Here is a 23,707-nt window from a genome sequence, read left to right on the forward strand (position 1 = left end):
GTGACACACTTAGGATGGTTAACTGGGGAAGAAATTCCAGGGATCTTTGCTCTACCTGCTTTCAAGCGGCACCGCGTTCACGAAACAGCCATGTCAGTAGTGGGACTTTAATCATGCCAACTTGATCAGGTGATCATTAGATTTTTAAAGCATTTAACAAAGTGGATGGAACTGTCTGAAGAGATCGGTCACCAGTATAACTGAGCAATTAATTCACATCAGATGAGTTGCCTTTTGCCTTTTCCTTTTCATGAAGGGATTAAATGGTGCTCAAAGCATTCATTAGTTGAGTTTTAAATCTCTTTCCTGGGCTTGGTCCTTCCAGGAGCCTCACAATTTGGTCATATTTCAATGAACTGCTGACATTCCCCTTAGCTTTCTTCCCATGAGAAAGGCTTTTTGGTTGATAGAGGTCAAAAATACGTGAGAGCTGTCAATAGGTCAAGACATAGTGAAGAAACAGGGTCCAGACAGCCAGGCTGAGACACCATGGGCTCAGGCCAACTGGGTGTTGAGCATCATGCTGAGAAATGTAACCCAGCAGGACACAGGTGCCTTAAAAAAACCCCAGAATCCTGCAGGGAGGTACATCATTTATACCAACCCAGGAGGAGACCAGAATTTTTAGCACTCCCCCAGCAAAAGTCTTCTGAAACACACACATGGTGTGCACCAACTTGCATGAATGTTTGATAAGTAATAAGCAGCATGAATGCAGCTAAACTGCATTCAGGAACAAGCAGACAGTCTGGAAGAGAATCACTACATCTTCTTTGTGGGTGGAGGGAAAAATTGCCATAGTCAGAGTTCTATTAAAAACGTAATGGCAAAAAAAAAAAAGAGAAAAAGAGAAAAAGGAAAGAAAGGCAAGAAAGGCAAGAAAAGTAAGCAGAAGAGAAAGAGCTAAGGATCAGGAAATAAATTAATCAATGTTCCTCTCAAAGCCAAAGAAATCCTTGGGTCCCAGCACAGCTGGCTTGACAAGATGACTGTGTTGCAGGTGCTCCACATGTGGCCCATTTTGCTTCCAGGAGCATTCAAAATAACAGTGTCTTAATACCTTTCTTTTCCTTTTTTACCCCCCTAAGGAGCTGGGTCATGATTTTTTCTTCTTCTGTTATTCATGTCTATCCCAGTAGCAGTTGAGAATATCATAAAATGGGTGAAATCCCATTGTGCTTGGAATTATGTGGATGGTTAGCACAGAGACAAATTGTGCCAGGAAACTGCCATCCGGTTTTGACCATTGCATGGTTTAGTAGTTCACCCAAAGATTGCCTTCTGCACTGCACAGCTGGAGCCCCCTTGCTGTGTACCATGTCAATAAAAGGCTGATTGACATGCTAATAAAGACCTGCTTACTGAAGGATGTTGAATATCATATTTAGGCTAAGAAAGATGGGCAAAATTGAAAGAAAAAATAATTGAAAGGGTATAGTGTACTTTATTTCAAGTATATTGTGCACTTCAAGACTGAAAGGTCTGTGGAGTTCGTCTGCTACATTTTCTTAATACATTTTATATTTGGTTTTGCAACACTAGTTTGCTTTGTTATGCCAAAGGACTTAGACTTTAAGCCAGTGTAAACAGGATGTCAAGGCTTGAAGATCTTTGCCCCACGTGATCCCCATGTGACCAGCAGTGGGGACTGGTGAGGGGTGGCTAATGCCACCAGTGCCCCAGCAAGTGGTGGGGCTGACCACAGTGATGATAGGTTTGCCTAGGGTCTGGATGTCCCTGCCAGCCTCAGTTATCTGTGATTCTGCTCAACTCAGGAATGAAGACAGCTGGGTGCTGGTTTTGGGGAATCCGTATATGAAGGTTGAGGAGATATTCACTGCAGTCAAGCATAAACTCTGATGGAGGTTTTGGCACCAAAATACAACCCCTGAAAAAAATGGTAATGCCTGGAGAGTCTCAGATGCCTACATCATGTATTCCATGGGAGGGGTGTCACCCTAAAAAGGTGAAAGCTCTCATTGGACAGCAGTAGCTGTAAGGCTACTTAAGGCATATTAATCATACACTTCTCAGTTACACAGATTTAGTGAGCTGTCTTCTGGCTCATTTTAATACCAGCAACAAAATGACTGAGGTTTAACTACAGCCTTATCATAGATTCATTCAGGTTGGAAAAGAACTTTAAGATCATGGAGTCCAACCATTAACCTAACACAGCCAAGTCTACCACTAAACAATGTCCTTAAGTGCCATGTCTACAGCAAGAACTGAGGAACCTAAAAGCATGAGCTCATCACCTGTGAATTTTCTTCTCCCTTCCCTTTTCCCCCTGAGACTTGTGAAGGTTTTACAGCATAGGGGTTAATGGGCCAGCAAGTGTCGGTATCTGCTAGTGCTGTTCTGCTGAAGGGCAGGGTGGAGAGTGGAGGAAGGAGTCATCAGCAAAAGACACATGGAAAGGCCAGTGGACACACTGATCATGACATTCAGGCCTCTGGTGGGAAGGAATGGGCCTGAATCATTTTAAGACAGGGTTCAATTTAGGAAGAGTCCTCTTCTTATTCTGGATGTTTCAGAGATGAAGGACAAACTGGAGATTGTGTTATTTTATTTGCTCCAATAAACATTTGCTTTACACAAAACAAAACAGACCAAAACCCCCAAACAGTTTACAAAGCAAGTTAAGTGCTTGAAACTTTCAATATACAAGAGTATATATTGTTCACATTCCTATTTCATACATGATGTACAGGTGAAATATTCCTTAAAAGAATAAAATTGTCCTTTACATGTAGTAGTACAAAAACCCCCATAAAATGTCAGTATTGTCAGGAACTACTGAACACCATGCCTTGACCTTCGGCATGGATAAAGGAAGAGAAACGGGCTGCAGTCTGGGCAGCCAAGGTGCATGGGTAGAGAGCAGTGGACCCCACTCCTGCAGCCCCTGCCAGCAGCCCTTGCCCCTTCCTGCACTTCACTATTTCTATGAAAAACATCCCCTGCCCCCTATAAAATTTGACATAATAACCTCTGAATTCCACTGTTGCCCTGCTCTGCTTAAATACTTCTGAGTAGTTTGGTTAAAATGAAAGGATACAAAATCATTTCAAATAAAATATTTGTCAACATAAACCTTAACTCCTATTTGAACACAGCAATGTCTTCTAGAGAAATATCACTGTTTGTGTTTAATAAATTACACCAGCTACATCTGTAGAGGGCTGGTTTGTGCTGGCTGAATTTCTAATTACCAAGGCCTGCTTACATGCTGTAGGGAAGAATAATATGGAAAAATCATTGCAAAACTCCTGAAGACAAAACTATTAGCACTTATTAAACACACTGCTGTCATTTATATAGGCCAAATGTGATATCAACTGCCTTAAATATTTTGGAGAACCAAAAGAATGCAAGCAGTGTCTGAGGGATGCTTTTGGAACGAATTGTCTTTCTTCGGTTTTTGGTTTGTTTCTCTTAACTGCTGAGCTGCCCTATATGCAAGCAGTGCTGACAGCAGGATATGCCATTAACCTAATGCCATGGAACTTTCCCTCCCATCCAAGGTTCTTCTGCAAAAATAAAAGGCACTGGCGATTTTCTTTACTTTTCTCTAGGAAACACAGAGGACACTTGGACTTTGGAGTGTCAAGCAATTAGACATGATGTATAGGGAAAAAAATGCTTGCTCTTACAGCAGCACAATCAAGGTAAAAGGAATGGAAAAAAATAGTACTGCCTGCACTCAGAAAGCACAGCAAATATAAAACATCTGCTTGGATTGCTGGCCCTGTCTTGTTTTGTATGGTTTGGGGTGGGGATGGGAGGAGGGAAAAACTCATCCTGCTGATGTTTTGCAACCTGCTTGCAAGCAGCTTGAGTTCAAAGCAATAAACATGTAACGTTAATGACCTCTGAATCAAAACAGATATCAAAACAGTTTTGGGAGGGACCAAAACTCTGTGCACTCCCATTCTGGGACACTGAGGATGTTGGGGTTAAGGTGAAAGGGCAAAGGCATGCCTGACCTTCCAAGATGTGCTGCAGACTGGACCATGCAGCTACAACTGCAAAGCCAAACTGGTCTGTCCTATGTGAGACTGCTCCTGCAACTGTGAACTGCAGGCCCACAGCCAGCTGGTTACTGCACATGCTTTGAAAGCCATCTTCTTATCACATAGTATTCCTATCTTTTTGGCAGAATGCTTAGTGCACAATTGCTGGTGTTGTGCTATGCCAGTCTCCCCAGTCTCCGACCCTAAGCGGAGGGATCTCCAACACACCGGTAATTACCTGGAAGCACTTGGTTTTGTTTTAACTCTTTTTTTTTTCAGAGCATGGCTGTTTATAGATATATAGATAGATATATATATACATACACACATTTTATATATATGTATATATATATAAAAATAGCATTTTCATAGTTATATACAGGCATTAATAAAGTGCATAATGTTATTAGCTATTTTCAAATCCCATTTCCTGAGGAAGTGCTAACATACATAGCTCCTCCTATGACATGATGCCAGCAGCCAGTGCTAGGGTATGACACCTACTCCTGGCTCTTAATTCCCATGAATACATCTCCCTATCCAGAGCCAGAGCTTACAGGGAGTAGTGACAGCCTCAGTCCCCCAGGAAGTTAGTCAAATCAACAACTGAGACTTCTTCCTTTGCCAAGGTGAATGCATCTAGGAGTGATTTCCCTCCGTTTCGGAGCTCTCGGGTGCACACTACTTGGCAGTGGTCACAGAGCCATCTTCAGGGATCTTCTCCTCCGAACAGCTTCTTCCTGAGAGCTTGTCATGATGCTTGAACTCACTGAAGCGTTCTGCAACACACTGTGCTGTGAGCCGGGCCTCGGGGTCATGGTCCCAGCACTCAGTAAGAGTTTCACACACCATCTGTATGCCCTGCAGAGAGCACAGATTGAGCAGTGATGACAGGGTCAGGTACTGCCAAAGCCCGCGGATGTTAGTTGTGTTAGTGACCTCTGAAGTTCAGTGCATTATACATGTGTGTCCTGGAAGTGTTCTATGGGCTCTGCTGCTACATATATGGGGGCATGCTTTTCTTGGGGCTTTTTTCAAAGAAACCCTACTACAGTATTTTCAGCACTTTAGTTGGTACTAAATGTATGTTCTGATAATTTATAACAAGAACAATGTTGCCTTGGACTGGTGCTATAGAATCAAGTAGTTTCATTTTTTTTTAATAAATATGATCAGAATTCTTGGATAACATGACTTCCCACTTAACCCATGCCTTTGTGTGTGTGAATTCTGTTTGATTTTTTCAAAAGAAATTCTGCTTGTCAGCAGTATCAAGCCCTACATAATCCCTTTATGAACTTCTTGCAGACTAACTAAATCTATGTGCAAATTCGGGCCACAGTCCCACAAACACTTAAACATGTCACTCACAGATGTAACTATTTAACCTTCATTTCAATACTGATGCATGAGTTTACAGGAGCAAAACACAGTTGCATCTCTGTAATGCATTTTATAAACATGAGGTATTTGCCAGGAAATTGTGTGCTTTGCTTTATGACACTAAAAGCTCATTAAGTAGGGCTTCTCTAAAACTTCCCATTTAAAAAAAAATAACATTCCAGAAGACTGCATTAATTGCATAATTTACCTAATTGGTGATGTTGACTGATGTCAATGTTAATAGCAGAACATTATTGTCTGTGTACAAATAACATTAGTTTTCTGCTGGCATTGAAATTACAAGCAGTAAATTAAATTAAATATTAAACATTAACTTGAAATCAGCAGTGCAACAAATCTCATTAAAGGGGGGGTGGGGGAAAGGGAAATTGTAATATGTAAATCCATTCCAGAATTTCATCACAATGAACAATGAGTTCATTACAAAAACAAGACTGCAGAAGAAGGAAATGAATATGGAAGAGCCATTACAGTAAGGTCAACTTCTATGGAGCTTAAAGCAGATCCTCAGCTGCTGCAAACTGTCACAGCCCTGCGGAAGCCAATGCATCACTGCATTTTAGACACCACAATGTAAAACCTTGAAGGGATTTAGATGAAGGGTATTAAATCCACTTTCATTAAATGTCTTGTGAGTGTGTTATCAAGCATCCATTTGCTGCCTTAGACTTTTAGCTGAACCCTGTTGGAGCCAGCTCTGCCCATCCTGGTGACACATAAGCAGAGATGTGTGGTCCTCCCAGTTGGTGTGTGCCCTGTACTAGAGGCAGAGTGAGGTCTGGGTTTTACACAGGGAAGAAATCTGAAGTCGAATGCAGGACACTTAGGTCCAAATCTGCAATCATTTTGTTTGCTATGTAAACCCAAAGGTGATGAAGTTTAGCTCTACTCCTGTACCTCGAGCCCACATTCAGGCTTGCTGCTATAAGAGCAGCTGTGGTGCCTGAGCACCATGGGGATCCTGAGCCCAGTGCTTCCCTACGCAGGCACTCTGGGCATACTGACACACTTACACCTGCTGTTACAACTGGCTGTGTGTAAAATGAGCCCCTGGACACTTCTCTGCAAGGTCTAACCATTGGTACTGCCCACTTTTACTGCCATGTAATGCAGTGCCACTATGCAGTGGGGCTCTGTCCTGAATGCAGACAACTCTCTGGGCCACCTAAACTGCTCCAGGCCTGTTTAGGTGCCAATGACTTGTGCTTTTACCGGCCTTCATCACCTTCTATTACATGCAGGTCATCCGGCTCTTCAAATGCAGAAAAGAAATGCTTGCTGACCACTTCTGCCTTTGCATTAGTGTATACAGTATCTTTCATATCCAGCAACAGACTAGTACTAAGTTGGATTTTTTTTTGCTCTTGAGAAAACTCTGCTTATCCTTAGGTTTGCTGTCCAGAGATCTTCCTATTGATCTCCTGTTTCCCTAAGCAGTTATCTACCCTTCTTTTCTTTAATTTTTCTCATGTGAGACCATGTCTTTTGAATATCCTGAGAAATGTTCTCATGCTGTTCCTAATTTTAAACATTTTCTATTATTTTTTTTTTCTCTCAAATGAATAGGCTCAAGATTCTTTCCTGCTTTGCTAATTGGGCTCTTCTAAACTACCACATATGTATTACTAGTTTAGACTTCAGTTTTCCTTTGTGGAAAACAAACAACTGCAGTCAACTCATGATTCATTTTACTCGCTCATCCAGAATTTTTATAAAACTTCTGCAACTAGTTCTTTTCTACCAAGATGAGCACTTGTATAACCTCTCCTTCCCAGCTCAACTTATTAGAAGATAGTTGGCTCCTAATAAGATCTATAGCTCCTAAAAACATAAAGAGATTTTTAGTGCTGCTAATATCAGATTACCTGTCCCTCAAAATAGAGCTTTCCTCCCCAGTTAAAAGCCACTCCTCAATAACCCTACTTATCACAGATGACTTGATAAGGAGGAAGTCCCTGTGGTCCAGGAAGGGGCTACACTCTGCTCTAGTCATCAGGTGGCAGATGTGCTGCTCTTGTTTGGAAAGATGATTGATTTAGGACACTCGGCCTTCCTTAAGCAGGTGTTAGACTATGACTTTAACATCTCAACTGAATGAAAAAAGGGGGGTTGCATTGCTCCTGATGGAAATACTAGCTGATCTTGTCTGCCTGGGCTTTTATAAATGTTCACAATGTCTTTTGTCTGTAAAGAGCACTCGATGTATTCCATTGAAAAGGGGAACAACGAAGCCTCACTTCTTCTCTGATACAATTCTCATTTTATCTCTGCTGGTAAAACAGCTCATAGCAAAGGTGAATAAATGCATGCCTTTGGCATGCTTCCATTCAGTTTCATCTACTGAGAAATCTACTATCACCTAGGAAGTGCAACCATGGTGTCCATGAATGGGGAAAAGCTGGCAGAGTGCTTCACAACTTGCAAGGGAAACAGACTGCTAATGTGCAACCTGAATAAAAGCAGACTGGCTTGCTGAAGACTCATTTCCTATTTTCTTAAACTTGTCAGCAGCTGGGATACAACTATGACTGGTCTCCATGATAAAGTACTGAGATTTTTTTTCTCTGCTGAAGGGGCCCATGTATGAAATTGCTCTTTTTGACCTTTCAGAGCCTGCACACAGTGTGCTTCAAGGCCCTAATTACCCTGTGGTTGTCTGGATGATTGTCAGATCTCAGGTTTTCAATCTTCTTGTTTTTGATCACTTTCAGATTGCACTGGTGGGTAGCAGAAATCCTAGGGCTTGAGGGTAGGTATGATGCAGAGCACTGTGGTGTCTTAACCACTGCCACACCAGTGTCACCATGTGACAGAGCTCTAATCTGTGCAAAAGAGACGTCCAGCCTGCTGAGCAGGGCACTGATCTAAGGCTCAGACTTCAGGAAGCAGTCAAATGTACAGTGCAGCTCCCGCCTGCTCACATGTGGTGTTCTTACCTGATGGTGAAGCCAGGAGCTGGGGATCTCGGGTCGCCCTCTGTCTCTAAGGACACTGTCCTTCATGCTTTCCACGCAGGGGTGTTCTCGCACTTTAGAGCCAAATGGGGGCTCATACTCTTTCACTTCTGCCAAGAAAATAAGCAAACACAAGGGTATTCAGCTGCACTGCACTGGTGCCAAGTGTGAAGGGAGCTGGCTGTTCTCTGGAGGAGTAGGAGCTACTGATTAGCTGCTCAAGTGCCACTGTTCTGCTTGACCAGCTCCAAACAAAGCAAAGCCAGTTGGCATTTTCAAAAATGTTTCAGATGTGTTTCTCCCACATGCCCCCTCCCTGCCCTTTTCTTTCCTAGACAACTAAACAATTTTCATTCAAACCATTTAGTACATAATCATATTAGCAGCAGTCAGAACAGCAGAATAACCTATAATGATTTGCAAGACTTTCAATCTGTGCTGAGGCAAAACACACAGGAGCTTCAAGGTGAGTTTTGTTTGAGCCAGGCTTGCAAGAATCAGCTGCCCTTAGGTTCCCCCGAGTTCACACACACTTACCAGGTGAAATATAAACTGAAATCTATCTAGGTCATGATAGATGTTAATGTGCCAGATTGCTAGGATGAAATAGTTGCTTGAAAAGGACAAAGATACAATAAAGAGGAGTGCTGGAAGCTGCCATGCTGCCCTTGTTTATTACTGAGCTGTGTTCATTTATAGAAAGTAGTAGTCTGCTCTTATTTTAGGCCTCTTTCCCAAAATGGATCAGTTTTGGCCCATGATGTAGTGGCACAACTTCCTGAAGGGGCTGCTGCCCTTTTAGTTTTTGTTTGCATGTTGCATATTTTCTTTACTTTTCTTTGGAGAGAGAAAGGAAGAAGCTGACATATGGGACCTTTGGAGAAAACTCAAGAAATCTCTAAGAGAGGAAATATTATAGCAGATGCTGACACAGTGAAGAAAATGCTGTGGTTTCTTTGGGAACAGATGGAGACTTTACTCACAGGCCTAATGACTTGCTAGTACCAGATAAAGATTTATGAATCTGGCTTGTTCTGCTGCCTCCTATTTCTTTCTAGGAATTAATTGAGGGCAAGAAAAACTGAAGTGTAATCTACAAGGCAGTCTAGGGAATACATGTGAGTGCCCAGAAGATGTGTGAAGAGAGATGGATAAGATGGGAGACACAGTACTGTTATGTAATATTACAACCGAACTTCAAATGCAGTGTCCAAAGCTGCTCACTATTCTCAAGGGGCATTTTATGGTAAAAAAAAGCTCTGAGAAAGGTGATAATAATGATTAAAGGCCCATAAAATATGGTAAGAAACTCTAAAGCTTGTCTTTGTTTACTTCAGAGGGAAAGATAAAGTGTCATATGATAAAGTAGCGAAAATAACTAATGATCAAGATGACATAGGTCAGATTTTCATGACATGTCTCATGATAAAAACAAGACAGTATGGAACATAACCAAAAGGTGGACTTTTCTCTAAAATCTTAGAGTTAGGCTATAGCTCTGATTTCTATGCGATGGCCATGGGATGAAGACTTTATCAGGCTACAGAAAAAGAATTTCTAATGCTTAAAAAGAATAGCCAAGTTACTGTAACAAACATTTTGGAAAGCATATGCAACTTTGTGCCTCACACGCTCAGTGTTTAGACATCCAGCTGCAAACAACTATGTGCAGTGCAACAGATCACCTCACAGATACCTCCTGCAGAGCTCTCTTTCCTTCTCCTGAACCATCTGGTGCTGGCCACTGTCCACAGTGCTCTGGAGAGGGGCTATAATCCCAAAACACAACTCCTATCTTCTCATACGTAAATCACTTTCTTTCAGTCTCAAGGGTCAAAGTCTGCTTTGCTTTCTTCCCTCTACAAGAAGGCATACCATTTTCACCCACATAAATTTCAGTTAAAGATTACTCAGCCAAAGTAAATTTACAAAACTTTAGCCCTAGAAGTTAATTGAGAAGTTGCCATCTTGCTGGTCAGACCTGGATTGCTATGCAGCGGATGCACAAAGATTACAAAGCAGATACCTTTGCTTTCACAGCTAACCAAAATATTAATGTTCCCTGGAAAAATTTAAATACCATGACCTGGATGTCCATTTCCTACATCTTCATCAGGCATGGTTTTATTGTGGTAGTGGTCATGGACAGCAGCCAAGGCTCTGAGATCTTGCAGTATGTGGTGTTAGAGGAGTCACAATACCCAACAGAGGGATGCTGTTGCTGTACTGCTGATCTGCTCCTTTTGCTGAGGTTAATTCAAAGGCCATTCAGGTTTATGAGATGGTTCAAAAATTGATGTCTGTATTATATTTTCCCTGTTTGAGAAATTCTTTCTATGATACAAGCGTTCCTCTTCCAAATACAAAGACTAAACAGGTTTTTAAGGTTTGTTTTGGTTTGGGTTTGTTTGTTTGTTGTTCTTTTATGGTAAAGAAAGAGAAATTGAGGCCAGATGCCAATTTGCTGTAATGACTCTGTAGTAATAGTCATGCCTTCCCTCAGTTTGAAAAGCATGCAGGATCTCCTTCCTTCTCTTTCCTTTACAAATAAAAGCCCACTGAATCCTCTTGCAGTAAATCATCCTGATGCTGTGGAATCTCAGGTGTTTGCAGTAATAGCTAGGGTTATTCATGGATCATGTTGATGTGCTACAGTAGATGTAACGAATGTTAATCTGAGGCAGGTTAAGATGTTTGTGCCTAGCTGCTTGTGCACGGCTGTATACAGACGCCGAATCTATTTTTTATACCTTATATGATTGTTTTTACACCAGTCAGGCACTAAAAATGACAACTGGCTGAAGTACCATGAATACCTCAGGCACCGTGAAATACAGCACCTTTAGTGCTCAGTAATGGCAGAGTTCTTTCAACTTTAACCTCCAGCATTTAACCTTTATGGTTGTGAGCTATCTTACACTAATAATTGCTGTATCTCTGGTGTCTTTTGACAGTGACCTCACCATAACTCCCCGAAAGGCTGGGATTGGATCTTTAGCCCCAAAGAAAGACATTACTGAAGATCTATTTGTTGTGCCTGTTGAATGCTTTGGAAAATTTGGCTGTGGGTTCCTCATGAAAAATATGCCTTGCTCATGTGTTGTTTTTCTATTCTAAGCTCTTTGCAGTGAAATTCTCTTCCTTTGGGTCAGAACAGCATACCCACGAACCCTGCTGACACTCCCTCATATGATCTCTCTTGCTGATTTCTGTGGGACAGCTTCTCAGGATGGAAGAGGAAGGCTCACTTGCAGAATTAAAGCAGGAGTGAGGTGAAAGGCAGCCAGCAAAAATCAGCTGTGAAGCACAGTCCACAGCAGTGGGCTGTGGTTTGGGAATTTTTAGATCCTTTTGAAATACCCCTCCATTTAGAGTTTACAAGGGGAGAGCTGCATAAGGGATAAGTCAATCAATAGTAGAGCTACTGTGACAGCTCATGCACATACCTCTGTGTGTGTGCAGATTGTGTCTTTCTTCATGCCAGAGGAATCTGGACAGTGGATCTGTTTAGCTGTTGCACAAAGGGATAATAATGAATAAAGCAGACTTGAAAGCCACTTCATGGCCATGTTTAAGAAGCTGTTCAAATGCTTACTTCACATTTTCCCTAGGTTTCCCCATTCGTCCTTCATAGAATCATAGAATTGTTAAGGTTGGAAAGGACCTTAAGATCATCTAGTTCCAACCCCCCCCTGCCATGGGCAGGGATACTTCAGAGTACAGATGCTAGCTGGGAATGGTGAGGGTGTGTTTGAATGGGTGAACTCACTGTGCATCTTCCCTTGCACAGATTTTTAAGTGACTTCACATCTGATGATCAAAAACACAGACACTCTTTCAGAGGTTTGGGAGTGCATGAGCTCTGCTTTCAGTGTATGGTTACAGGCTGCTTAGTCAGTATGTGCTGGATCCTGAGGTGGGAAAGGCATGGAACATAGAAGACATCAGTGTAGTACTACCTTGGGCTTCTTGAAGGATGGATGGCACTTGGAATCTTACATGTAGTACTGTGGTGACACTTTGAGAATTTCTAGGGCATGAATTACTGTTATGGGGTGATGCTGCACTGTCTGGATGTACCAGCTTGGGGTTATATGCCACCAAAAGCCAGCACAGCGCAGACATGCCCTAATTGGGCTCTGCTCCACAGAAGGAAAGGTTTAAATCAGGCTGCAGCTGCAGCCACCTCAGGGCCCAATGTACAGGCACAGCCCCAGGCTGTACAGGCTATCAAAACACTCCCTGCCACCAGAAACTGTCACCTCTCCACATCAGTATGATGAAAGCTGAGCATCTCATGAGGTGCAGAATGCACAAATAGCTGCCACCCTAACAGTCCCCCCCCAAACAGTTCTGATACAAAACAGATGGTTTTCTTTTCTTTCTAGGAGGCTGTCAGAGAAATTACACTTGCCTCAGTCGCCAAAGCTGTGTTGCTCTGAAAGCTAGTGGTTGAGATGGAAATTTTATTTCTTGCAACACGCAGCATCTGGTGCACAGCTGTTGTGCTGAATGAAATACCAAGTTAACAGCAGCGTGGAGCAGTTCAAGTTCTCCCCAAAGTAGTATTACTGAGTTTCTAACTATGCCTCCTAAATTACACTCCAGTGAAAAATCAGTCAAACTCGATCTTTGCCTCTGTTTCCCTTTCCCTTGTGCCCCATTTCTGCTTCTCCATATTTAGCACAACAAAGTAACAATGAACAGCATGGCCTTTCTCAAAAGCCGATCCCCACCTGCTTATTTACTACAGCAGCTTCACAGTATGGATTATACTGCTGGGTATTTTTGTTTAAACGTCTGCTGACTGAAAAGGCCTGGCACAGCATGGAGACTGTGTTTGACAAAGCTGCTGTAGTGAAAGGACCTGCCTCCATTGCCTCCCACACTCACCAAACACCTGCAAGCTGACAAACGAATCCTGAGAACTCCCTCTGTGAAAGAAGTCAGTGACTGTATCTTTACATGGCTGAATAGCAATTAGCCCCCCTGCCCCATGCTTTCCTCCCTAATGAAAGTTGTTAACGCCGCTGCCTTAGCTTAGGCTGCCACTCCTGCCCTCTTAAAAAGCCATGGGCTTTCTCTAGCAACACTGAGCTGACACCATGGTTAAGCCTGCCCTGCAAAGATGGTGTCTACATCTTTTAGTCTCCTTTGGAAAGGGTGGCTGCAATCAGGTCAGCCTGCTCCAGCTTGTACATGAAGTCATTTGTCTCAGTGCCTAAACAGTTTAGGAAGAAAAGAGGGGTTTGAGTGAGCAGAGGGAGCTCCTCAGGAAGGCTGCGAGGAGAGGAGGGAGTCTCATGAGTGACAGAGGGAAAGGGAAGGCAGAGGGGGAGCTATAGTCATGAATCATTCTAAGGGTATTTCACCAGCTGGTTGCAAAGAAAGCCAGGCTGCATGAACCAGGGGAAAATCTAAGAAGGAAATGAGAGATACTGTGCAATGCTGCTACATCTCACTACCAGTCATAAGGGAACTACATCCAGTATTTAACTGCTCTGGATGGAGACACTAAGACAGGTTCCACCCCCTAAGATTGGCCCAAGTACTCTCATGGTTTTGCTGGGTACTTCACCCCTGGAAAGATAACTGAAATAGAGAAATGAAATTCAAGAAATGTGTTTCTAGCAATGAGGATAACTGAGGGACAAAATGAACAGGGAAAATCAGGATGTAATCAGGAATTAAGCTTCACCTTGAAAGCAAAGAGGATGGTGCACCAGATAAATCTTTCCTTTTCCTGAAATGACTTCAACTCTTCTTAAGGTTATAATGGGTCAGTCTTCTCTAGCTAAACACAGTGGTGATTTTCTTTCCTTATGAAACTGCCTTTATATCCTCTTTTAGGCAGTTGCCTTCTGAGAACAGCAGCAATAAGGTTTGCTTTTGCCACAGTCTCCATTTCACTATACTCGGCAAATATGAACAGGAAGGGACTCAGGCATCAGCAAAGATGAAAGACTCCACAGCAAACAGCTCATATTTATATTAATAAGGTGAGTTCCTAAATGCAAGAAACAGAGAGAGCTCAAGAGACAGGGCAAAGATTCTTTTTCTCAGGTTTTAAATCTCCTCAGCCACATTTACAAAGTGCTAATGAAAGGCTAAGGTTGTGCCAATGCACTTAGAAACAGGCATGACCACGACCGTTAAATGTGGATAGGTTTGCCTTGGAATATGCCAGACTGAGGTTCAGTTCCTGAAGCACCAAATGTTTTTTCCCTGAAATGTTTGAACAGAAAAGATTTTTTTTTCATAGTGCTAGATTTCTGCACACATACGCGTTTTGTAGCTTTCCCAGCAGAGTGCAAACAGGGGCAAATCTGTTGCCCACAATCCAGCCCACACAGCAAGACCAAATGCTGGTCAGGCACAGGAGGAATCTGAGGTGGAAGCATTCCTCCCCTCCTGCACACAGGCACTGTGATGCAGCCACACAGCCACTGTGCAGAGCAGCTGTAGAGACCTCCGTGGACACCCTTGTAGTATCCCACAGATGTTAGTAGAGAAACAAGGAGCAGCTATGCACATCTTCCCATGGGACACTGGTTTCCCTCCTGTGTGCTGTTCCTCATGTTTTAGTGCTCTAACCTGTAAGATTGCCCTGGCTCTGTGGCAGCCTTTCAAGAGGGAATCATTCCAGGTCTGATAAAAATGAAGCCTCTGTAGTTTTGGAAGAAAGGTAACAAATCAAATCATGGTTGCGTATCTTCTATAATACCCACATTAATGTTACGTTTTACAGCCTCACTCCTTAGACTGCCTGTGAAAGCCCTGGACTCTGCAACAGTTTTTTTTAGGATGAATGTTAGAGAATTCCAGCAGACTAAAGACTTTTACATGCATTTTTAGCCTCATTTTAGTCCCTGAAGTCAAAATCTTTAAACATGGCAATATGTAATACACATATCAACAGCAACTTTTCGGATTTCTAGTACATACCAGTGCTGCACACAGGGAATCCTGGGGCAGCTTTAGGTGAAACACAAATGGGGACTTTGTTTCAGTGATCAAACTCTGAATATGAACAAGCACAGCAGCTTTTCCTGGAGCTATTCTGATAGTCAGTTCCAATAATTTTTATTTTGTTACTGAATTTTATACAACAAACTTCCCTTGGTTTCTCATAAGGATGATCTGTTGCAACATCACAAAACATGATGAATAGCAGCAGAGGATTTTGGGAAAGCAAGAAGGCCTTTGTATCACTATGATGGCTTTTACTGAAATGATCAGCTAGCAAATGTGACACTTAACTGGCCCTCATTAGGTTTCAGAATTAGCATTTCAGGAAAGTAAATGGAAGGCAATTATCACTTCTTGGTCTTACTATTTCTAATTGTCTTATGTTTCCAATCATTTTGGGTGAAGTCAACCAGACTTAGTCAATTCATGGGTACTTAAGATGTTATAGGAAAAAACCCAGACATTAATAATCTTTAAAACTGGTCTACCTAATGACAGATTCATCCTTACACCAATCAAAGACCCATTTTTCTTGTGCACTCAGGGTTTTGCCCTTCAATCTTGCTTATGCACATGTGTCTTGCTACCAAAGGCCTGTTAATTTATAACATCCAGATACACTAAAAAACTGGTGAGAGCTAAAAAGAATTGCCTCCTCCCCAGACAATTACAAGAGCATGTCTGTCTAAACATACTTTTAGAGAGAAAAAGAAAATGATGGCACTTACCTCCAACACCATTACAGCGAGATGTCATTTCCCAGAGGACCAAAGCCATGGAGTACACATCTGTTTGTTTAAAGGACTCCACATTCTCCAGGTTCATCCTGGACTCTAGAACTTCAGGGGCCATGTACCTTGCTGTGCCAACCTACAGGAGAGGAGATCAGGGAAAGCTCAGGAGCTGAAACTGTAAATCACAGTTTGGATTCTGCTGGGATTTAATTTCAGCTTTCACAGAAACGGTGCCATTTGACATGTATCCAGAAATTCTGGCCATACTTGGCACAGGCTGTATTTTCTGCTGCCAGGGGAATCTGGCAGTGTCCTGACTACTAACTTATTTGCACCTCTCTCTTGGTAAAGAAAAAAAAAAGAAGCCCTTTTTAGTTCCTTAAGCAAATAATTTTGACACTGACAAACTCTCTCACTCTTTGGCTGTTCCCAGATAAACTCTGTCCTTCGGGCCTGTCTTCCCAATGAGCAAAAAACACACTGTACTCTTTTGCACTGCATATTACAGTGTTAGCTGTTTCTTTTCATGGTAGGCTTAAAAGGAAAGTGGGAAATGCAGGCCTGGCAGAAGAAAGCAAATACACAAATAGTGAATGCAGAAGCACACATTTGAATCGAACCCAAAGATCAACCCCTTTGTTTCAAAAGCTGTTCTCATAAACTTTATTCATACTGAGGAATTTTCAGCAATGGTTTTAGCTGCTTTGTTGAGATCTAGATTATGACCTTGCGTTACAGAAGACAAAGTTTTAATGTCTGTTTTTATCACAAGAAAGGATTTAGGGAAGAATTTTTTGATCACTCAACAGTTGCTCTGAAATGATAAAGTCTTCACAGGGAAGGTGTCTGGTTAATTGCAGAGATGAACAAGCGCAAGTGGCTGATGAAGTAAGACCTGTGATTTATACAAGCTATTTGCACTACATCTTGCCCATTGGCAAGTAGAACTGCAAGAGATCATTCCAGTTACTGGGTCTGCAATCACAAGAAGCCACGCAGTAAAGGTACATTTCTGAGAGAACTATGACATCCATTTTACAAGCTTTTGTACACGTCTTATCACACCAGGCTCAGTGAAAATGGGAAGATGTTCCACAAAAAGTGCAATGTACCGTAAGAAGGCAACAGGAGAAACAAACGACATGGGTTTGTCACAGACTCTGCAACAGCAGTGAATTTTTATCAACAATATGCAAATGGTAGTAGGATCAAAACCTTTATAAAGAGAGGACAGAAGGAAACCTGTGTGATTAATCCCAAAGTTAAATTCCCTACTAAGTGATCTCTCTGATGAATTTAAAGCCAAGCATTTGAGCAACAGCCTTACACTGAATGGGTACCTGGGACAATCATGTCTCAGCACCACTGAAGTGACCAGCATCTTCCTCCTCTACAGAACATGAATGCATGGAAACTGCAGCAGATGCTGTTCCTACCCCCTGTTTATTCCCCAACACATAACCCAAGCAGATCTCATCCAAACCTTAAGAAGGATTACCTGTACATGTCCACAGTCCCATACCTACAATCCCTGCTGATTTTAGCAAGAATGGGTCCTAAATACAGATTCATAACATTGTTACAAAGTGCTGTTCTGATCTGACATTTCACACCCTCTTTGCAGCAGAAAAAATGATTCTGTAGCTTTGCTGAACAATGGGGGATGAAGCCCTGTAACTGAACAGTACAATGGGAAAAGCAGAGAGAAAACTACTTGAAGAATGCTATCAAGTTAATCTTATTTCCATCTTTAAGATTTATCATTCCAGTCTGTATATGTTCTTTTATCTGCGTTCAGATTATCAAGTCTTTGGGTCAAAGATATTTTTCCTGTATCTTAAGGAAAGGTGACCCCTGAGGCCCAAAGGTATTTTAGATACCTAAACTCCAACAATTTAGAGCTGACATATCCCTCTAGAGTCTGGATATTCTTTCTCTTTGCAAATACCAGTCTGCTTTCAGTTCTTGTTTCTCCAAAGCTTGTAGTGAGGGTGCATCTCTCTTCCCACAGTGACTTTTGAATCTTTTGTACAAGAGATCTTACACTTCTTTTAAGATTCAAATGTTTACAAACATTACCCATCATGGATGGCCAAACTGAAAAGACTGCAAAGGTTCTAACGGGGGAAAAGACAGGTTCCAGCCAGTCACTAAGGGCGCTTGTATTGTATAGTCAATAATGGCTATATTTGCATGATATGGAAGGTACTTGGATAGATCAGAAAGAAGATGGTTTTGTAACCCCAACAACTTGCCTTACTAAGACTGACCAGAAAAATGGTAAAATACACTCTTTCATTTATTTCATAGGAAGCTAAATGTTTTCTTGAATTAAAAATGGGTCAGCTCCATTATATACTTTAAAAAATTGGACCTCCTGGTGGGAAGGATTTGAGTCAAAGGGTAAAGTTTAGAAATTATGCATAACATGAAGGCCAGACCAGTAAAAGCTACAGCACTGCCATTGGCATGTTGGGAAAGTTAAGGGGGCACTACTTGTGTGCTCATAAGAACCAAGGTAGAGGTTGAAGTAGAATCACTTCACACCATCATACTACTTGTCACAGAGGAGAATGACACTTAGCTGGGTCACCCCCAGATTCACTGGAGCTAAACAAAATGAAACAGGGGGCCTCAACACTGATGCCCAAGGACACTGACACCAAAGCAACAACCTGCTCAGAGCAGCTCTGCTCTTTGTCATTAGTGTCAGTGTAGACTGTGGAAGTGGCAGTATCAACACTATCCTCCTACTTCCAAGTGTCTGTGAGTGATGCCAGAGAAATCAACTTGAAATAAGGGTCAACTTTAAGCAATCAAAGTGTTTGTGGGGTTGACTTTCAGAGTCCCTGCCTTACACTGCTGAATACTCTGTTTTCACTTTATCCCAAATGGGACCAGTCTTAAGGCTGAGAATATGGTATAATTTCATTTGAACTCCAGAAAGGCCTGTTGAGAAATGGTATGGAACTGTGAGTGGTGTTTTTTTTATTCTAAATATGGCTCCACTGATTATCATTCATTCCTGGCTCAAAATGAGATCAGGACAGTTGCATCTCACTAAAGAGACTTTCAAAGACAGATTTTCATTAGACAAAAAACAGCAAAGCTCTTGTGAACTCAGCAGAGCACTACTGACTGAAGAGCTGTCCCTGATAATGTTCTGAAACAAAATATTAGTTCCACGTGAAGTGAAAGTCATCTTAAATGAACAGGCTTTGACGGGGCCTATGTATAAAAATATAAAAATCCATGTATGTATAATTGAATAATTAGGAATCAAGTAACAAATGGTCTGAATTTATGAGTTTTCATCAGAAGAGCCAATATTTAGAGATGTACTTGAAAAATTTAATCTTTGTTCATAAACATTCCCCTGGCATCCCTGTGAAATAGATGAGTGTTACCCATGCTACCTAGTTGGAAAAGCACAAAAGGGCAATTATTTTTGACATTCTTGCATTTGCTTGTATGTGGAGAATGTACCAAACAAGTTTTATTTATTTTAAATAAACAAGTTTATTTTCATCATTTCAAAGTTATTATCTATCACTTAGTTATCTGCTTACACCTCTTGAGGACAGAAGACAGACTTCACATATGCTGGGGTAGGCCAGGAGTGGGTCTAGTCACACAAAAACTGTAATGCCATCAGGCAAGAAAACTGGCAAAACCTTACTATGTGAAGCACATCTTTATCACATGTCTGTTTGCATTGATTGCTGTTGCTTTAATGTTAAGTTTAGAGTTGTCTGTCTGTAAACACTTTCACATTAATTTTTAATAATTTTGAGAGGCTTTTTTCTTTTTTTTTTCCTTTTTTTTTTGTTTGTCCCAGGAACTGAGACCTCAACTGGCACAATGCACAACCCCCTCTTCAAACTTTTAACTTACCTGTCCACTGTTAGCCAAGTCATCCACAGACAAAGAAGGGTCCAGCCTCAGGGATAGGCCAAAGTCACAGAGACAGCAGGTCAAATCATTTTTCACCAGGATGTTGGAACTTTTTAGGTCCCTATGCACAATAGGTGTTTTGGGGCGACCACAGGGTGTGTGATCACTATGTAGATGAGCAATCCCTCGGGCCAAGGACCCACCCAGTTTCCAGAGGTCCTCCCAGCTGATAATGTGCCGTGTGAGATACTCCTGCAAGTTTCCTCTAGCATGGAATGCAGTGATCAACCAGTACTGTTTACCAAGATCTGTCTTACGCTCCTCTGCCGTCAAGAATTGGAGGATGTTCTCGTGCTTGAGGTTTACATCTGAAAATATGTCTTTCTCAGTCTTCCAGGAGGCATATTCTTCATAGGGGAAAATCTTGACTGCCACAGTTTCATACTGCTCTGATGTGTTTTGCTTCAGTTTGGCTTTATACACTTCAGCAAACCTTCCTTTGCCAACAACAATGTCCAACTCAATGGGCAGCAATTCTGTGTTGTGGTTGATGTTGTTGGCACAGGTAGAACTGATGTCTGAGCGGTCATCATCTAACATAATGGCACAAACATCACTGCAGTCCTTATGCTTCCTGGGCTTAACATTCTTCTCCCATGCTTTGTTGAGTTTCCTCTTCTTATGAGTGCGGTAGGCATAAAAGATAACAATGACAGCAACAGAAATCACCAGTAATGGGACAAGACTTATGATTGCAACTTTGGAAATTTCATCTTTCTCCTCCGGCTTATGAGGGTCATCTGTAAAGAAGAATAGAAGAAAGACATACATTAAATAATGTCATAGCTTTACATATACAGGAGGCTATTAATAATGATAATTTCTATTTAGAGTGCAATATATGATCTCTTCCACTGACAGTAAATAATAAAAATTGTCACTGCTTTCTTACTTTAAAATATTGTTTTGGATGCAGGCCTCCACTTACCAGGATTCCCCTGTTTGTTTATTTTATAAAAAGACAGAACTGAATGAGCAAGAACCTAATGCAATTTAATAGCTTTTTAAAAATTATTATTATTATGGATGAAAACTTAATTTTCCTCAGCATAATAGCCAGTTTCCTGTATTTACTCTGTCAACATATTCTGAACAGATCTGCCGCTTTATCCAGTAATTACTAAAACAAATTAATTTTTCTAAGATAAATAAATAAACAATGCAGCATGTGAATTCCTACTTGCTTGATTATCACTCCAGATCCAATATATTTCAGTGGGATCCATGTAAAGACATCTTTGGGAAGCCTGCCCACATGCAACTACTGCATGTTAATATTCAAGCACAATATGTATGCCTGCATATGCATCCGAAAAGCAAACCTCATTCTCATACTTTGATGTGAGAGTTCCCAGAACAAATTCAGACACCTGCATGTACACAGGTATTTGAATCCTGCAGGCACAATCAGGCATGTGTGGCACATCGGAATTGTCACCTCCCCATGTACTTTTTGCTTGGATTTGTGTATCTGAAAACTTTCTTTGTGTGTCACTTTCTGGCTGTCCTGTTGTAAAGCAGTAGATGGCTTCTTCCAAACTCTATAGCTGGTGCAGTCCACACACTAACACATTCTCATGTGTAATACATAGAAGCACACAGGGACATATTCTAAAATAAGGAGATACAATGGGAACGGTACCATGTTTCTAGTGGTGAGAGCTGCCCCATCACCTCTAGACGTGACCTTCTAGTTCAGCATTTCTTAAGGAAGATAGACAGTTTAAAAGGGAACAGTTTTATTCTGAAAACAGATTAAAGAAGGAGGATCAGAGTTTATTTGAACCTGATTTGATCAGACACATGGAAATGTACTCTCCCAGTCTATTTCTTCCTTTGAGTCAGAGCAAATGTACTACATTATCTTTCCATGAAGGAGGGGATTGATTAGAAGAAGCCTGTGAGTCTCACCTCAATGGACTAAAACAACAGGAGGTACAACCAGAGCTAAGCAAGTAGCTTGTGTTGGCAGCATGACACTGGTGGATGTTTACAGTAATGGCACTGACTCATGTTCTGTGTATCAGGCCAAATAAGTCAATACGAAAAGGAAAAGTTTAATAAGCTCTGAAGGAAAGTTGCCACTAACTACATTAGCCACAAGCTTCTGTTTTCCCTACTTTGTGCCTCTCAAAATGAAATGAAGGTGAGAAATGATGAAAGGGGTTAGGGAAAAGAGTTTACAGTTAGAACAAGCAGTACCTCTGGCCCTCCAATTCCACTGGTAATCACTTTTTCATTTAAAAAAGCCAGAAAGCAGCTGGAACCATCAGCTATTCAAAGGCAGGTGATGTGATATCTGAAGGGCATATTCTTTATTTGGAGAAAGACCTGAATCCTGAACCAGGATGGGCTTCCTCCGTTTGAAAGGTTCATCAACCAGATGTAGAGCAAGTAATGCAATCCTAGCCTCTTTCAAAGGGTTTCAAGGAAAAGGAAGAGTCTTTCTAGCACTGACATTCCCAGCTAGCACAGGTTAGTGGCATTCACTAGAGCACCTACAGAGGATGTTTTTCCTTTGTTTATGCAGAAGGACAGTTTAAGACAATTCCATCTTCCACATATGTACAAACCGCAAATCCTTATTCTCAAGAGCTTTCCCTTGGAAAAAAAATGTTGGTAAATGTTAAACAAAAAAAAAACCAAACAAAAAACTTAGAAGAATCACAGATTGCAGGGACCCCTTCTGCTTCTCACCATGTGGAAGAGTGAAAAAACCCCAACTTCTTTTTTTTTTTTTAATGGCCCTTACTGGAAGAATATATTTAGAAAGCCCAATGTCACTGTCAGTAAACAGAAGATTTGCATTGCTTATTCTGATGTGCATTCTTTGCTCTCAGAAAATCTGCTTTACAAAGAACTTGGGAAACAATGCTGTCGGAGGACTGACTACACTGTTTGATGGCTGTTTCAAAGTTTTGGCTGCAAGCAGACTACAACTGCATGAATGCAGCTATGAACTGTAACAATCAGCTAAATAGTTTTGATGAACATTTGGGGTTCTCTTTTGTGGTTTTTTTTTTCTTGCCACAGAAATGCATGCTTTAAGTTTGGGCTCTGCTCTTGGAACTGAGTAATATGTCATCTACCATATGGTATAATTTTTAAACAGAGATGAACATGCATGTCTCTTTCAGGCCCTTTAAGCCCTTTTTCTTTGCCACAGAGCTGCAATATGTAGCCTAGATATTTTAAAAACAAATGTCTTTCTAAATGAGGGAGAAAACCCCCAAAAGGTATTAGTTCTCTTCCAAATTTCTCCGCATGAGTCCAAGCAGTTGAAGGCAATTGGGTGCATGCTCAGCTCTAACTGAGAACCTTACTCAAAAGCCACCACTCCTTGACTGTTATGGCTACCTTTTTAAGGGTCTCTGATCACCCCTATAATTCCCTAAAGCAGGTTGTCTTTATTTGGCCTACAGCTGAGAAGTCTCCACACAGTTCTTTTGGCTCTTCCTCTTTTTGCAAAAGAGAAAGCTTTGCTTGTGGTGCAGGGGGATTTCTGGGTGGGAGAAACTGTTGATGTCGCAAATGTCACTTAAAAAAGAATGAAAGAAAAAAATTAATCAAAGCAGAAGCTGAGCAGTTCGGTCACTTCCCCTGAGCACTGCATTGTCCTGCACCCTGCTGCAAAGTGACACATCCGCTTTGCACTGTCCCTTGGAGGAAGTGAGTG

At 41.5% G+C, this 23,707-nt stretch overlaps 1 protein-coding gene across 1 annotated transcript in view; it reads right to left on the reverse strand.

Annotated features, from left to right (window-relative positions):
* Positions 1–2,552: 2,552 nt before the first annotated feature.
* The window catches only part of TGFBR2 (transforming growth factor beta receptor 2), a 57,520-nt gene continuing 36,365 nt past the window's right edge, over positions 2,553–23,707 (reverse strand). The window contains exons 4-7 of the mRNA XM_005152844.2: positions 19,972–20,771; positions 16,072–16,213; positions 8,357–8,484; positions 2,553–4,877 (exon numbers count right to left, since the gene is read on the reverse strand). Coding sequence (XP_005152901.2) covers positions 4,698–4,877; positions 8,357–8,484; positions 16,072–16,213; positions 19,972–20,771 — 1,250 coding nt within the window. The 3' untranslated portion in view covers positions 2,553–4,697. The remainder of the gene's footprint in view (positions 4,878–8,356; positions 8,485–16,071; positions 16,214–19,971; positions 20,772–23,707) is intronic.

Source organism: Melopsittacus undulatus, chromosome 1, assembly GCF_012275295.1.
Source record: "Melopsittacus undulatus isolate bMelUnd1 chromosome 1, bMelUnd1.mat.Z, whole genome shotgun sequence".
Taxonomy (NCBI): Eukaryota; Metazoa; Chordata; class Aves; order Psittaciformes; family Psittaculidae; genus Melopsittacus; species Melopsittacus undulatus.